The 17,436-nt window shown below is 47.2% G+C and overlaps 1 protein-coding gene across 1 annotated transcript in view; it reads right to left on the bottom strand.

Annotated features, from left to right (window-relative positions):
• LOC309602672 (unconventional myosin-Vb-like) overlaps nt 1–17,436 on the bottom strand; it is a gene marked incomplete at both ends in the record, with an annotated part of 154,289 nt that overhangs the window by 106,998 nt on the left and 29,855 nt on the right. The window contains 3 exons of the mRNA XM_082336436.1: nt 10,077–10,221; nt 12,485–12,656; nt 16,412–16,522. Of these exons, the coding sequence (XP_082192562.1) occupies nt 10,077–10,221; nt 12,485–12,656; nt 16,412–16,522 (428 nt within the window). The remainder of the gene's footprint in view (nt 1–10,076; nt 10,222–12,484; nt 12,657–16,411; nt 16,523–17,436) is intronic.

Below are 17,436 nucleotides of genomic sequence, written 5' to 3'. Positions count from 1 at the left end.
ATCAATTTACCTGGTTAAGTCAGGGCTGAACATCCCTGGAAACTCCTCACTGCAGGAAAGGGGATGGTCAAGCCATGGCAATAGCAAAGGGGTTGAACCCAAGGACAGTGATGGTTCCCACCACCAGTTCCCACCACCCCTCTGTCTGTCAAGAAGAGATAGGGTGCACATGTATACATCCAAGATCTTCAGCCTTCACCAGCACTGCTTGAAAGCAGGATTATCTGAAGACAGATACAAAGCAGGAGTATCTGAAGACAAATATTCCCCAAATGTTCTCCAGACCTAAATCACAGTCAGACTTTTTCCAAAGTCAGCTTTCTTTAAAGCAATAATCTAAAGCCATGAGAAGGGACCTAGAACTTACAGAACTTGTTTTCATAGTCATCTCTTCAGAAACCCATCACTGGCACCAGCAGCTTAAGCAAACCACTGCACAACTTCACCTTGATCTCAGCGGTGCAAGCAAAACCAGCTGCACTAAAAACACAGCGGGAAAAACATCCGAAGTAAACAACGGCAGAGCCAGACCCTGTGAATAATCATCAGGGGCTACTCCAGCTCTAATCCCGGATCCGACACTAATTCTCTGTGTCGTGGAACAAGTCAATGAGTCCCTCTGAACTTCCACCGTGGAAATCATATTTAACCTACTTCTTTCAGGATGCTTGGAGGATTAGCGTTCATAAAGCAATCTGAAGATTAAAAACGCCTTAAGTACCGTAGTGTGAATTTAGCCTGACCACAACGAGAACACCCATAAAGCCGTAATGCACAACACGCTCTAATACACTTCTGTATGAGCGTAGCTATTGCACTGCATGGTTAGCGAAATATAAAAACACAGTAATTTAATTACCACTGGATTGCATCCCCCCAAGTGCTAACGACAGCAGTGAAAACCTGAGACAGTCTAACTCTGCTTTCAAATGAATAAACAGAAGTTGTACACTGTGAAAATACAAATCAGAGTCTTGCAGCGTCGTAACGCAGAGAAAAGCCACCTCTGAAACAGCCTCCAAAGCCAGGAATTGTTCCCATTTCAGTGGGATAACTGGAATTTGGAGCAGCATCGCTGCCGAGAGCAGCAGCAGCTTGTTTTACTCGTTGGCTTTAATTGGGTTTTTTAGAATACCACGCCTGGCGTCATCGGTCAACGCAAACATGAGAACACAACTTTGGGGTAGTCAGACTTTTCCCTCAGAGAAACCCAAGAAGATATTACTTCGCGTCCCATTGAACAAGAGTATTTAAGGGCACGCTTTCTGTTTGCATTATCAAACATCTGCTGCAAATGCATGTTTTATGCTGCAGCTGCTGAAGCCAGCAGCACCATAAGGACGGCTTTTTCGAGTGCTATATATTCATCTGGATCTTTTTTACACTGTATCTTTCATAAATAGCATGGATTACCCTATACAACTTTTTTTTTTTTCCTTTTTTTTTGGGGGGGGGGAGGTAGATAACTTTTTATACAGTGGGTTAGACTGATGGGGGAGAAGAATTAATTTTTTCACCAACAACCGACACCCACATGGGCCACACCACAGCTCCAAAATACATTCTGGCCAGAACCACCCCAGAGCTGCCGGAGCCCTTCCCCACCCCAGTACCATCTCTACCATACAGATAACATTGCACCTTAATGCAACGAACTGGAGAAAGAAAACAGCGATATCCCGTTTCAGCAACGCCAAAGCCTGGCGTAACATCACTCAGCTGCTGCAGGTGTCCGCGGGGGATGTTGGATCACGCACAACCCATCCAGGGTCTTATTCGAGAAGATGCACCGGGCACGACGTACCCCCCCGGGTCCATCCTGCGCAGCTTCAGAGCCGATTTGCTCACACACACCTGGGTTTTAGCAAGAAGCCAGAGAGAAAATACGGGCTTGAATCTCTCAGTTGCTGGGAAAAAGCCTAAAAGTACACGTTTGGCCCTGAATGGGAAAGGATGAGCACCCAGCACGATGCTCAAAGAACAGGGAACGTGCAAATTAACCGTATCTTCTGCGGCGGTCACCAGCAGCGCAAAGCATTACCTTCCCTCTGTACAACACTATTTAACACGCGTATCAATCGGACATTTCTGACGCTGAGATCAAATACCACGGTGCAATTAAGATGTCTTTGCAGAGGTCAGAGCGCTTTTACGCAATGCTCCAGCAAACCAGTTACTCCTCCTGCGAGAGCAGTGGGAGTCCCACTGGTCCCAGCTCATTAAGGTACTTTCTCCCCCGACAGCTTTGTGCGGCCGGCTGGAAATCCCCCTTCGATAGCAAAGAAAATCCTGCGTACTCAAGGTTTCTGCAAAATGCTGAGCTGTCTCCAGTCTTTCCACCAATTCCTGAGGGCAGGCAGGCAGGCAGGATGACCTTCTCCCGGGATTTATGCTTTGCCTACCCCGTTGGGGAAGAACACAAGCTCCTCGGCCGCACTAAAACAAGGTCAGCAATTCTTTTGTGCGCTGTTTCTAACGAGAGCAAAACACACACCCGGCCAATTTTATTAGCTCTCTGGCACCCTGATGCTCTTTTCTGTGCTGGGATTGCACCCACAGAGCATCCCTGGCTCCGACCCAAGCCACTCGCAAGCAGTGGCTGGCCCCTGCGGAGCACTGCAGCCCTGCAGATGGAGGAGGCTTCGTACCGCGTCCTTCCAAAAATCATCACGTGGGGGCAAGAATCACGGCGGCTTTCTGCTCCCTAAGGTTGCGTGATGCTACCCCGGCAGTTCAGTTCTGCAGGCACCAGGAGGACAAGTCAGTTGTTCTTCTACCCCATGGCAGTCCCAGAAAGAAGGTCCTTCATCACCTCAACCATCACCAGCCACCGATGCTTGCAAAACTCCTACACTACCATCTAATTAATTACAGTTGATATACATTAGGAAAACCCCAGAAAGATTTTCAGAAACAAACGGGACCATTGACTTTTGGGTGCGCGCTGTGGGTTCTCCATCCTGAGGTCTCCAGAACTTCACCGAGGACATGGGACGGCAAGCAGTGACTGGGAGGTGGGCAAGGGCAACGGCAAGTCTTTGCGCTCTGATGTAATTATGGTGCTCGTAAACACCATTTTGAATGTTTAACGATTTTTGGTGTTACAGCTTTCACACCTCAGAGCTTGAATAGTTCACCTGCATCGCAGCAGCAATTACGTGTCTGATGTAGCCTACTACAACTCCTTCCAAGTCGATGATATTTCACACACGCAATCATTACTCTTAGTTAGGCACCGACCTTTCTGTACCGTAAGCTCTCCGGTGCTGTCCCATTTATGATTTTTCTATAAGGGATGTCTCATTTATGATTAAAGCTGCTAGCAAATAGCATCGTTCTCATTCCAAATTGCTAAAAAGAAAAAAAAAAAAAAAAACTAAAAAAAAGAGGATCATTTAGTTGGCCACTTACCCTCAGAGCATCTCTGTCCTCTCCCACAGCAGGGCAAGTAAGACTGGAGGGTCTCTCCTCCAGTCCTTGGGAAACATCACCTCGAGTCTCTCCCATTTTTTTTTTTCTTTATATCACCTCTGCAGAAGTTGCGTCCAGCTGCTTTTGCAAACCCTGAGCACCGGCATATTTATGGGATAGCTCTTCCAAAGCTTTCTCCCCTCCTCCCTATCCCACTTTAAACAAAAGAGATCCCCCTGGGTTTCTCCCCTTCCTAAATTCAAGACTATTGAGTGTTTTTTCTTCTGAGCCTTTTTTTAGGCTAGAGCTTTAGTTTCGAGACGGTACCTGCTGCAAAGCCCTGCTGAGCTGCAGCACAGATCGGCCCCGCAGCTCGCTGCAAACCCCCGACCCAGCCTCATTCACCAGGAGGCCTAAACCCTTCCTTGCCTTTAATATACCACAGCATTCAGCCTTATTTGTTGTGCCAGTCTGATTCCTCTTGCATCTCTGTCAGGGGTTAATCTCTCTTTTCACTCCTACCTGTTCTCTCATTGTATGGTTTTAAATCCTCTTGTAAAGCTTGAAATTTAAAGTGCTATCAAAGGACACCCCCACCATGTCCATACCCCTCCCCATCTCTATTAGGTTATGGGCAGGGTCGATGCTGCAATTTCTGCTCTTTTCCAGCTCCAGCGTTGCACCCCACAGCAGAAAAGAGAGCGGTCGTGGCCACGTACAGCCCCACCGGCACCCGTATCTCCGCAAGACACAGATCATTTGCGTTAATGCAGGCCAACAGTGATTTTTACACTTCAACATACGCTTTTGACAGTGCAATGCAAAACTTGGGTGCACTAACTTCCAACAAAAATGGAAAGCCGCTACTAAATAGAGTTACCCGTCCGTAGTCCAGGTGGCTTTAGTGCCAGAAACAGCATGCTGGCAGCGGGGCTGAAAAGGGAAGACCCGCTATTTCCATCTACCTTATAATTTAGGAATCACACAGTAGATGCTGGCCCTGGTTTGAACTGCAGACACCGGGGGTTATCCGGCACCGAGCTGCAGGTGAGACCAGCGGCCCAGCCACGCAGAAGCTGAACTCATCCACCAAATCACTCCTGCATTTCTTGTTTTATTTCCTCTGCAAGGACTATCAGCACCACTGCTAGGAGATCCTCACGCTGGGAAGGAGGAAGCTCCCGTCTAACCAACAGGTCACCACGACCCTTGTTTTCCCATCAACGTTGCAAGGGTCAGTTAAGGTCTGCAGAGCCCTTTCCTGCTCCTGGCAGGAGAACATTAAAATGTTCTGCATTTCCAGTTTAGCAGAGATATACATGGATCCGATCAAGATATTTTTGTCTGACCACATGCAACAGCTTTACAGACACAAGGCATCTATGAAAGCATCAGCCCAATGGAGGCACGAGTGAATAAGGAGCACGGGACTTCACCCAGTCCACGCACTTCTTGGGAGGCTTTTGCAAGTCCTTTATTACCTGAGATCTTTTTCATTGTAAGATATCAACACTGCACTTATTTTGTGGTTATTAGCTGACGTGTCCTGCTAACTAAGAGGTCCACATATACGATATTATGTTGCTATCGCGGCAAGATCCAGATGTGCTAACTGGAAAACACACAGAATACACAGCAAGGGGTTTACGATGCTTTTGCCGTTTGATTTATGATTTGAGCGAAGACCACCTCACTACTTGCCCCCCATTTTGGAAAGACGTTTGACAGCCTTTGGAGGGCCCACTCTCCTGCCCCATCACCAACAGCAATGCTATCCACACCACATACCTCTATCACCTAGTGCTGTTCAATTTTGTATTTTATTAAGTATAATGCACGAATTTTTTTTAAAAAAAAGGTATTAAGAGACCTTACTTGGACTAACAAGTCCTGGCCTGTGCCCAGAGTGAACCCAACCAGTAAAAAAGGAAGAGATAGGGGCCAAAGACAGAAAAGCCACACAAATATATCCAACTCCTTTAGCACACTGCAGTGATTTTCCCAATAGACTCAGCTCGGCATCTGGAGACAACACAGCGACCGCACCGTCAAGCCGAGCTGTTCGAGGATAGCTGGGGAGAAGAAAAACAGGGCTGCAGGTATGAAGGGGAACATCTAACCTTTAACTAAAGCCCTCAAAGGCTGGGGATGAGAAGCTGGCATTGCGCTGTCACCGTGCAAACTTCGGTCACCTCCGTGGAGCTGGCAATGACTGATGGGACATATTCATCGAGAGGAACGTGGGTCGGGGCGAGTAGGGAGAAACAACCCCTGCTCGTGCGTGGAAAGCTCCCGGTCAGGCTGAAATAAAGTTTCAAGGGGAAGTTTTGCTAGACTCCAGGCTTCTGCCCAGAGCAATGACACACAAGGAGATTAGAGCCACCGCTGGGATTTGGGCACACAAGGGATCTTTTGTTCCTCTAAGGAAAGCAAGAAGCAGCAGCCAGGGCACCAGCGGCTGTGCTGGCTCTCCGGGGGATCCTGAACGTTCTCCCAAAGCTTTTAGTCTGCTTTCAGGAGCGCAAATGCCTTCTGCAGCACCCAAAGGCGTAAAAGGCACCAACACCCAATGCACCTCACCAGGCAGCATCAGGAGGATGGAGACCAAGAGCAAAGGAGGAGATGGTCGCGTCACCCTGCAGACAACATGTCCCAAAGCACAAATTGCTTCGACCCACGCAGCCTCAGCCATTAGCAATCACTAAACGATGCATCCTTCCACCATCCCAACACTTGACTCCACCGCCTCCGGTAGCCGCACTTGGAGCAGATTAACTCCATGCTGTGTATTTTGCCTCAAACAATATTGTTTCAATGAACTGAGCGTGTTTAGTCTCACACCGGCTATGCAGGGAGTTTCTAAAGAGCTGGTCACTGGAAAAATTAGAGGCTGTCACATATGAATTTTAATCACTTGTCTTTTTTTAAGCTGTTTTACATGCAAGTGCAGCGAGTTGCTTTGCAGCAAAGCATCCTCTTTGGGAGAAGCTTTCATTTAAAGTGGAGTTTTAACGCATGGCCTCATCATAAGCGTTCAGATGCTTTGTGAAATATTTTGTCCAAAAAAAGGGATCAGACTCAATGATCTTAAGGGTCTTTTCCAACCTTAACGATTCTATGATGTTATATACCCTCTGCAGCCCCTCGCCCAGCCCAGCCACAGCTTTTTTTCCTTTTTCTTCTCACCCCTCCCCCCCTTTTTTTTTTCCTTTTCAGTTGGCATTCCCTGATGACAGAGCAACGCTAGACAGGATCCAGCACTTGTGAAGATGCCTCCAGTCCCATCTCATGGACACCACCAGCTCCAGGCAGTCAAGAAAGCACAGGACAACGTCACTAACACTTGTACACCAGCAAATGTCTTTACATTCTGCCTCAGCACTCTGTCTCTACATGGCAATGCTATACTAGAAGTCCAGAGAATTAAAAATCTGATTGCCTCCAATTTTTCCTCATTTAACAGAGAATCTTAGATTTTTGTGCCCTTTTTCCTTGCCATCCACTCAATCCCATTCAGTCACCTCCACTGTGTCTTCCCAGTGTGCTCTGGGCCACTAATAAGGCTAAAATATACATATATATATATTACATACATGTATTATGCATTTTATATATTTTATATAATATATATGTGTGTATATTTATTCTGTATTTTTAGATGGATAGATAGATAGATGACTTTGCCTTCTGCACTGGAGAAGAGCTATTCAAGGTGACTTCACGGTTCCCAATCATGTCCTTGCTCTGTTTGTCCTACAAAAATATGGCCCACCTTGCAGCCTTCCTTATCCAGGTCTTCACGAAAAGGATGAAAAGTTTGCCCTCAGAGGACTGCTGCAACTTGAAACCCCGCAGCGAGGGAGAAGCCGGCACCATCAGCCCGCTCACACACTCGCTCTGAGTTTGCGCTATTTGTCTCTGGCCCCAAAAACATCCCAAGCACCATTTCAGCAATGCTTTTTTTGAAGAGTTTATTACCCCAGTGGAGTGTCTGATCTCAAGGAAGCAGTTTAATGTGAGTCAGCTAATCAAGTTCTGCTCCGCCACACAACCTGCATGAATATTATCCCATGGACATATATAAAAGCATGAAAATGAAGAAGCTGCTCATTGCAAAACTTGGAGATGACGCTCCACCAAACGCCGGACAAGCTCACGCAGCAACAACTGCTCAGTGGCTTCAGCAAGTAATTTACTCAGCACATTGTTGCTCAGTGATGTTGCAAATAACACCAGCTGTTTCCAGGCAATCTTCCATGAAGAAAGCTTGTTTTACCTGTTTGATTTTCGTACTTACAATGAAGACACTCTCGTTGAAAGAAAACCAGAGAAATTCAAACAGAATGCACACGTGCATTATTTTCACTTTTCTATGATGTGATTTGCATTTTACTTGTTTTTAAAATGAATAATTCCGTTTTTTTATAAAATATGTAAGCCTATATATGCATATACATACACAAGCACACACTTACATAGATAAATAAAGAAAGAAACCCAGAAGGCCAGCCGGAGACTGGTTTCCTGCTCTCATTGCAGGTTTGATCTTCCGAGATTGCAGGTTTGAGTTTTATTCCTGGTCTACAGGATGCACCAGACATAATGCAGTTGTTTAAAAGCTAAAAAGCTGCAAAACAAGCGATAGTTTTGCACCAGTTTGGGTTTAACATGCTCACAGACCTCCATCCTGATGGCTGAGCTGCCCACGTACCCGTGTCCCACCACGCTCACGTGCGCTCCCATTGCCTAAAGCAGAGCACCTCACAGAGTAATTCACTTAAAAAAGTAAAAAAATGTCCTGTCCAACGCACTACATCCATCGTCCAGGAGAGACACCATCCATGTGCCCTGCTCAAGCAGCTCCACCACCACTCTCCCTGCAGCACTGCGGAGGGAAAAGCCTGAATCAAACTGCGGAGAACACGACGTCCACCCAGAAGCTTTCAGATTTAAAATATAGCGTGCTACATTCTAAGGCGCATTTCAAATAACCAGGCAGATTCCTATAATCCACGTTACAATCTCCTCTCAGCCCCATTTGAATCCCTCTTTTGTACCCAAGCCTGCAATTACCGTAATACCCGCCCGAGACAGAGAGCACCAGAGCAGCCCTGAAGAGCGAGCGTCTTGTTTAAGAGCTTTGAAGGCGGTTATTTCCCCGTCCCCTCGCAAACAGAGCACTCCCTACCATCCACAGCCAACAGTTACGAATTAAACGGGTGGCTGTCAAAAGCAGATTTACTCTGATAAAGAGGAGAGCACTGAGTTGAGCATCTCTGGCAAGAGATGTGGGAAAGCACCAAGTCTTCCCCAGCACGGACTTCAGCAGAAAAGCAAGCAGTTGCCTTGTATTTTAGATGTGTGCCCAGGAAAATCCATGGGTCTTGTCCACGTCGGTCAGCAAACCCTGACATCTTCTACAAAGAACCATGCAGCTTGCTGCTCAGCCTGGGTTCATGTAACAAGAACACAGTCCTAAGCCTTCCTCTTTCTCTAGACAGCTCCCCAAATTTCTAAATTCTTCCCAAAATGGTTTTGCCCAAAGCACAAGCACTTGCAGGAGGTCTGAACTGCAGGCTGGAGTCAGCTTGGGTACGACCCATCTGATCGCCACCCATGGCAGTGCTCCTCCAGATGTATTTCTGGATTGAACCGGGGCTCATCTTTGATTAGAAACGCATCCTAACTCACCACTTACAGCTAAGACACAGCAGAAAACAGGCCGAAACCCTTGGTAAACGGTTCAGTGCTTACCCTTGCCAGGGCGGTATAAAAATCACAGCTAATCCACAGGGAAATCTAAACACGCTGTGCGAGTCCAGACAACTATAATAAAATGATCCCCGGTGCAAAAACTTTCAGCTTCCTCTCAAATTCTCTTCTAGATCATGGCTTATCTGGTAAGAGCAAAATCCTGCATCTGTCCTTAGCAACACAACACAGAAATAAATAAAGTAAAACTCACACCAGGTTCATCTGGTGAAGACGCTGCTTTGAAGGACCCACAAATATCTCCAGGTATTCACCAGAGTTACCTCCTAACTCAAAATCACAGCGTCTCAATGAAAAGGACCAACATTAGCTTCTGGGCTTAGCCTGATTATCTCACCAAATTATCTGAAATGCCGTTTCCTCCAAGCTATTAAACATGACATTTGCAGAGCGGTTTGAATTTCTTCCAGGAAACTCATCCAAGCAGCAGCAGGAGAAGGATCCCCATCTGAATCACAGTTGCACCGAACCCGTGAGTTCCTGAGGACCGCAGAGATCCCCATCAGCCCAGCCCGCCCGGCAGTCTTGGCAGCCGGTAACGGGGTCAAGTCGGTAAGCAGAATTAATGAGAAACACCTGACCTCAAAGAGATTTCAGCACAAAGCAATTCTGTACCGTGCAAGGGAGGCTGCCGCAGGAACCGTGTCTCGTAGAAGGACAGAGCTACAGCACCCATGGGTGAAGAGCCACCATGATGGGGAGACACCATCCCACCTCAGGGATGGAAAGGCACGATACAAGACACCGTATTCTCAGCAGAGATGAAAATCCAGGAGTTTCACACTCTTTTCCACGACTTGACTTTAATTGCATACTTGCAATATTTAATCGGGTATTTGCCCGCTTTTGATCCGACAGTTCGATCCGACGCTGTTGACTGAGGGCCCACTCACCTGGCCATCTGCTTATAGGCTTCCTCTGCCACCGCAAAGATGTGAGGATCCATATCCCCCATGTTTTGGCCACTGTACGCGTAGATGACATCTTGTTCGTAGATTGGCAGCTGCTCATATGGATTGATGGCAACGAGTACAATACCTTAGAACAGATAAATAGGCAGATATATTACAAACCAAGCACAGAGTTAAGACTTCAGGTTTTTCCGGGCTTGTGTTAGTTGTTTCAATCGATTTTTTTAAATATCATGCTTGGAGGAAAAGAAAGGATGAGAAGGGAATGGGGAAGGACTCCTAATTCTTATCTCCGCATCTCCTTCAAAGCGCTATGCTTTGATAGCAAGGCTATAAGCTCCAGTACAGCTACAGAGGAGGCATATGAAACTGGTGAGAAAAGCAAATATATAATCATCTTCATTGTCTGAAGCCAGACTTCACAGAAAGAGTGAGAAGAGCAGCTGAACAGTGCCTGAGCCATCACTTCAGAAAAGCAATTCCTACACAAGCAAAGCTCTGCTAGACCCAAACAAATATCCCCGATTTTCCCCTAGCTTAAATTCCGAGTAAAAGCTCATAACAAAGAATGTACTCAAATCAAAATGAAATGCATAGTTCACAGGAAAGGAATGCCAGAGCCTGCATTAAAGCTTTAATGTCGCTTTTCTCTCCAGCTCTAGGAACGCCGTGCCTGCCTGGAGGAGGCAGCGAGCCCAGGAATTAATGAGAGGCAAAGCCACGCGTGGTGCTCCCCTGTGTGCTCGAGGGAGCTGGTCTGCACCCTGCACAACTGAAGCACTGACAAGTTCCAGCTCCGAACTACCTTCAGGTTTTGCAGGTTTAAATTGTTATTATAAGGAGCTCCGGAGAGCACGTGGCTGGCGGGAGTGGGCGCCGTGCTCCCAGCCCAGCCGATTCACAGCTCGGGCACGCTCAAATTACAGCAAAGCCCAGGAACTCTCAGCCTGCAGCAAACACCAGGATACGGTGACTTAAACTAGAACAAAAGGCAAAGGTCAGCCAAGTCACATCACCTGCCTCCGCGGGATATTAACCCAACAGCTTCACCTCATCGTGCCCTGCTCCTATTTGTTTGCGTCTTGGTTCTGTTAGGCTCCCGCATCTCTTTCCCTCAGCGACCGAAAACACGCCTGCAGCCCCGCCGCACGCCGAGCTGAAGGGCAGTAGTTGCCTCAGCACTGGCTGCCAGATAAGCACTTTTCTCCCCTCCTAAACCACTTTATAACGAGAGCACAGGGTACGTTGCGCTCACACGGCGCTTCGTCGCTAGACCTACACTTGCTAAGCCCAAACAGCCAAGCCTAAAGCCATGCATCTTCATTAGCGCGATGCTGTGCTCAAGATTATTATAAACCCTCACGAGAAGCTGCGCTAATGAAACCTTCCTGATTTTGGATGAAAGCAAGCTTGCATCTGACCGGGAGCACACATGCAGCTGCAAAAGGCTGCAAGTGATGCCAATAGTTTAACATTACACATCACGAAATATTTAAAGGAAAGTCACCGCTATTCCCAGCCACTGAGGCCACGTATTTCAAGGGCACTACCTTAAAGAGTCATCTCCTCCTGCCACGCATTTCCTCAACAACCCTCAATTGCTTTAACCCTGCCACACAAGCAGTCCCATGCGTTTCACTGTAATCTTGCAACTCGTCACTTAGAGAATCGTTAGCCTGCATCACTGCTAGCAAGGCCATCTTGAGCGCCAGCAAGAGGGTTCAACATTCAACATTATCCAACGTAACTGAATAAAAATGGCTGAATTGCCTTCTTCGTTTTATTTTTTAGTTTGCAGTTTGTTGTCATCCATTCACAGGTAACTGCTGCCTTGAATGGTTTTGGCAGCTCACTCTCCTTAGGAATGACAAACCCAAGTTCATACCTGCCCTCCTCCTGCTTCGAATTTAAGAGTTAGATGACTCCAAAATCATCAAGAAAAGGCAAGAAACAACAGTGCAGCTTTTTTTTTTTTTTTTTTCCTGCCTTCCAGGAGGAAAACTCGCTATGGACATTTCTCAGTTGGATCACATCTTTCTGGTACACTGCTGTTCTCCAGTTGTTTGCTAGGTCCTACTTTTCCCCCCCCTAGACTGCCAAGCACACGCAAAGTTGGCCTCAAACTCATCTGACAAGACGTTCCCACCAAGAGTTACCTACACGGACCATGAGCTCCGGAACTTCGCAGTGCACCAACCCTCAAAAACCACCTCTGGTTTTGCAACCTAAAGCTTGTTGGCGCACACTCGTGTCTCTCACCCGCCCCAAATTCACAGCCCCTGGACCTTCCTCATGCCACAGCCTCTGGTTTGTGATCTCAAGAGGTTTCTATGTGGACATGCTCTAACCCACTGCTTTCCAGGAGCTGAACGTGTGGCCTGGACACTCACCACAGTATGTGTAGATGTGGTTGGACTCGAGGAACCTGACTTTGAGGTTGTGGAGGACCGCGGGCTCGTGCAGGTAGCTCAGGGCCGTCAGGTCATTCTCTCCCACCAGGATATCCGGATTGCGCAGGAAAGGCAACTCATTTCCTTGGAGGTCAATAGGATACTCGTAGAGCTGAAGAGATACACATGAGGAACGTGAGAACACAAAAACCAACAGCTTCTTTAATGTCTTATAATCCAAGGATAACTTCAGCTTGATATAGTCAATACTTGCACCTCCTGCTCTAACTGGAATGAAAGCCCCTTTACGCTAAATGCTATAGGGACCTGGGTGATCCTGCTGTCCCACACTGCCAGGAGACAGGACATTCCCCTGGTAAATAGCTTTGAGCTGGCCAACAGATGGTCCTGGGGAACACAGATGGTCCACAAGCACCAACCTGAGCATACCTGAATTGTTTTCAGGCCAGCTTTGGGACGAATAGCCTTTAGCCAGCTCTGAGGAGTAACAGAAAACCACAGCTTCATCTGATCTAAACATCTTCATGCTTTTTGAAAGGCAGCCTCATTTCAAAAGAGACCATATTCTTCCCATCAGACTGATTTCTCAACTCACTTTTAATTCAAGTTACTTTTATACTCCAAACCTTACACCCTTTCAGGCAGAGAAGGACATGGAGAAGCACAGAGTCCCTGCTGCTTCAACATCTGAAGAGCCAGGTTATGCCGTTAAAGCATACGGCTGCCCATATGCTAACTATTTTTGGCTCATCCTCAAATGAGCAGCAGAGCCACCAACTAAAGAAAAAGTGTATTTTTTTTTTCCTTAACGGTGGGGAAAAAAAAAAATAAAATAGTTGCCTGTGATGTTGCTTCCCATGGGGTGTCACGGGAAGGGGTCCTGATGCTCAGCTCCCAGCAGAAGGGAGGCATCCCAGTTTGCAAGCAGAACAGAACCACAACCATCGCAACGGCACTGGATCGCAAACAGCACAATAAAAGCCGACCCAACTGCACGAGGACAGGCTCACACAGCACATCTGACGACCTCCAGGTTCTTTTATACTCCAATTCCACGTTGCCAATGCCAATTTTCAAGAGTTTGCACTCAGTCTCACATCTTAATGGCAAACACACCAGGGATCCCTTGTGATATTTAAAAATCAGCTCTTCATTCAGGAGCACTCTTCCATACAGAGTACAGCCAGAAACCACAAAATCCATGAAAATTCACTTAAAGTGCAAGGACAAAAGAGAAGCACTAAACAGTTGGCTAATGCATGTTGGCTGTCGGGAACAAAAGGCTTTCAACAGCTTCAAAACCCCCGAAGATATGTACGCTCCGTATCTCCATCAGATGCACACGTGCGCTGCTCCCCTTCGCTAAAGTTTTTCAGCCCAACGTGAGGTGGGTCTAGGCAGGGTTTCATATGGAAGAGCATCAAACTGGGGGCTCTGGGAGCACCCACAGTAAGCAGCGGTCTCTTGCACAACCCCAAAAATGAGATGTTCCTGTGTTTCACCATGACAGCGACATGCTTTTTAAGCTACCATCTACAACACCTAGTAATCCTTTAATCTCCTTCTACTTTCATGTTGCTGACCCTAAACTCAGCTGTACAAAAAGGCTAGACCTCACAGGACTTCTTAGCCCCTTTGGCTTCCAGGGAAATATCCAGATTAAAGAGCAAAAAACACCCCCCCAAGTACTAAAACTGCTGAAGGTCTCAACCAGAAAAGAAGGACGGAGGTTGCAGCTCTCAGCAATACTCGCAGGCGTACTTTGGCAGCCTGAGCGCAACAAGCGGTGGGAAGGAGCTGCTGTGGGTGAGACGGGCGCCCACCCGCACCCAGGCACCCATCTCTGCTGGGCACCCATTAGCGCTGCTCAGGAAACCTGCCCCAGAGTTGAAGCCTGTAGTGCTTTTCACACCCATCACCAGTTTCTCCCAAAGGCTTGAGCACTGCTGCTTGGTTTCGCCAAGGTTTCTGTCTTCTTGCCGCAGGAGCAAGAAAAAAAGCATGTAAAAAACCTGCAATGAGGGTCATCCCTGTGGCATCCGATGCCACTGGGAGGCAGGGACAAGCCGCTGCGTGGAATGACCAGAATGGTGGAAACATGCCCGTCGCGAGCGTCATGCTTGCATCATGAGCATGAAGCATCATAGAATCACAGAATCGTTAAGGTTGGAAAAGACCCTTAAGATCATCGAGTCCAACCGTTAACCCAGCACTGCCAAGCCCACCACTAAACCATGTCCTCGAGCACCACGTCTGCCCTTCTTTTAAATACCTCCAGGGATGGGGACTCAGCCCCTGCCCTGGGCAGCCTGTTCCAATGCCTGACAGCCGTTTGGGTGAAAGGGTCATTAGAGAAAAAGATATGCTCAAACGATGACTGATACGACTTGGAACAGGGACTGATAGGCACAGGATGGTGAATCCAGGAGGTCCAACCACAGAGCTACTGGGTGGGCTACAGCCCACCAAGAAGCAAGGGGCAGCGACTCATGGTCCTACAAGAACATGCCTGGTGCTTCCAAGGGACAGCGAGGTGGCATCTGTGCATCTCCTCATCCAGATTTATCACCACGGAGGGGAAAAAAGCATCTCCAAGAGGAGCATCATCCATCCTTCACCCTCCTCAGAAAGCTGCCTGATGCTGGAAGAGCAAACTGGGGAGGACAACAAGCGCAGCCGGGGCTGACCCGGGAAGAGCCAACAGCACCATGCACTGGGTGCAGATTTCAACGTGAATTACTCTCTTTGCAAACATGGCACATTCATGTACAGCAAACGGCCTGCGCTTGCGCTGCTCTGAAAGAATTGTTTTGATGAACAGCCTAATCAAGCATGTCTCGTTCCTGTTCTCCATCTTCCCATTAAGTAATAGGGTGAAAATATTCCCCACAGCATGGAAATGGCCGGCTGGCAGGGGACGTGAATTACTCACCCTCCTCGGAGCATTTTCAATTTGGAGAAAGTGGCCTCTATTAACTCTTTTAGCAACAGAGCAGATCACCCTCTAGACAATTAAGGAAACCCCGTCTGCTCAGTGAAGAAAGCTCGTTTAGGTGGAATTCTCCATGAAAAATACATTTATTCTTCCTGCTACACCAGACACCACGTGTGGGAAACGCACCTCGTGGCAGGCACGTAGCATGGCCGCTCCCTTCCCACAAACCACCCCCATCTGGCAGCTGATGCAAAGGCCATGGTTAACTTCATCCGCAATCCCCCGCTGTCGCCCGACGTCCCACCCCGTCAGCTTGTCGTGTGGGACAGAAAGGAGCTGCTCTTCCCCCGTCTCCATCCTGCTTTTGGGAATGATTTATCGCTGGCTGCACACATGCCGTGAGCCTGGGCTGTTTGTCCATTTGAAAGCAGCACTTGCTAAAAAAAATCTACGTTTAAATGAGTTACCCATTTTTGTCTTTTAGAGCTTTTTTGTTTTTTTAAAAATGGGAGAAAAAAGGGGTTTACGTAAGATTACACTTAAAGAGGAAAACTAAGGCGCAGAGAAAGCTGTTGCACAGCAGTCACTTCTGCGCTCTATGTGGTTTTTCCATCGGTACCCAAGTTTGAGTAGATGCCACCAGCCACGCTCTTTCTAATTTGTTCAGCAGCAAAAACCATAAACTTGTATTTCTAACATACTGCTGCTATAAAAAAAACTCATTCTGATATCACGGACTATTACAACTTTGCCAGAGGATGAAAAGAGATGAGAGAGGTCAAGGGCTTTTCTCGCAACCTACTTTAACGCAAGCGTCTGAGGAGGGAGCGGGCAGGGAAAAGCTGGAAGCGCTAAGGCAATAAAGCACATTTAAAAATACTTCCTAAAAAATATAAGATGGCTCAGACTTCTTCACACATTAATTCAAAGTTTTAAATTACTGAGAAGAATAACAACATTCAAAAGCTTACAGTTTCATCTTCAAGTTTCAGATGGAGGCTTTTATCTCCCTCTTTGTAATCCTTGATAATTTCTGCCGATCTCCAAACTTCATCAGGGTCAGGAATCCAAACCCTAGTGTACTGGAGAGGGGAGAAAAAAAGAAAGGAAAAGCTTAAACACAAGGAAACCTCAGGAAATTAAATCATAAATAAATTAATTCACCATGGATACAATCCCACACTCATTGTAAAGTCAGCGCAGCTAAACCATTTATTTCAGTCCAAAAAAGAAACATTCTAATTTTAGGGTTTGGGTAAATTATAGACCAGAAGTCTGATTTTCAATCAGACTTTCAATCAGGCTTCTCCTGGACGAGGTGCACACTGGCTTGTTCCCGATCTAACAAAGCGGGGTACAGACTCAAGGTAAATGTGAAATTTAATTTCCCTGGAAAAAAAAACAGCCTTCTAGAAGCTTTTACGAAATAACGCAACTCCTCCCCAGCAGACCATACACCAAAGCACATTTCTTTTGCACAAAACAATGCCAGGTTGCTCCCCCCAGAGCAAGCCCTAACCCAAACGCATCGCCATGGAGCTAAGCAGGCCATAGAAGACACCAAAGCCAACTTTTTTGGTTGCAGGTGAACCTGCAAACAGGCTTCAAGGCTCCAGAAAAATGCTTAGATGCAACATTTAATCTTTTTAGCATATCCAAAGTTTGGGCCACCCTTGTGCCTCCGAGAGGAAATCCCAGAGGTGGACCCGTACAGCCCAAAGCGTCCATGAAGGGACAAAATCCGAGAGCGAGCAGCACCGCTGACGCGTAATGAGATTATGGCGTTACCCGGAGCCACGACACCCCCTGCTAATGAGATTTAATTTGTTTTTATGATGCAGAGATACTCCGTGTAAAAGCATTCCCCCCCCCCCACCCGTGCCGAGCAAGTAACTGTTGCTGTGCCGAGACCTCCAGTACTTGCCCTCAGGAGTTGGGACAAACACGTAACAGACCCAGCAGCAGCACTGCGACCTCCGTGCATGGGTTTCCCTCA

Source organism: Platalea leucorodia (genome assembly GCF_965183815.1).
Source record: "Platalea leucorodia genome assembly, chromosome: Z".
Taxonomy (NCBI): domain Eukaryota; kingdom Metazoa; phylum Chordata; class Aves; order Pelecaniformes; family Threskiornithidae; genus Platalea; species Platalea leucorodia.
Note: the sequence above shows the minus strand (reverse complement) of the source record. Positions and strands in the feature narration are given on the sequence as shown.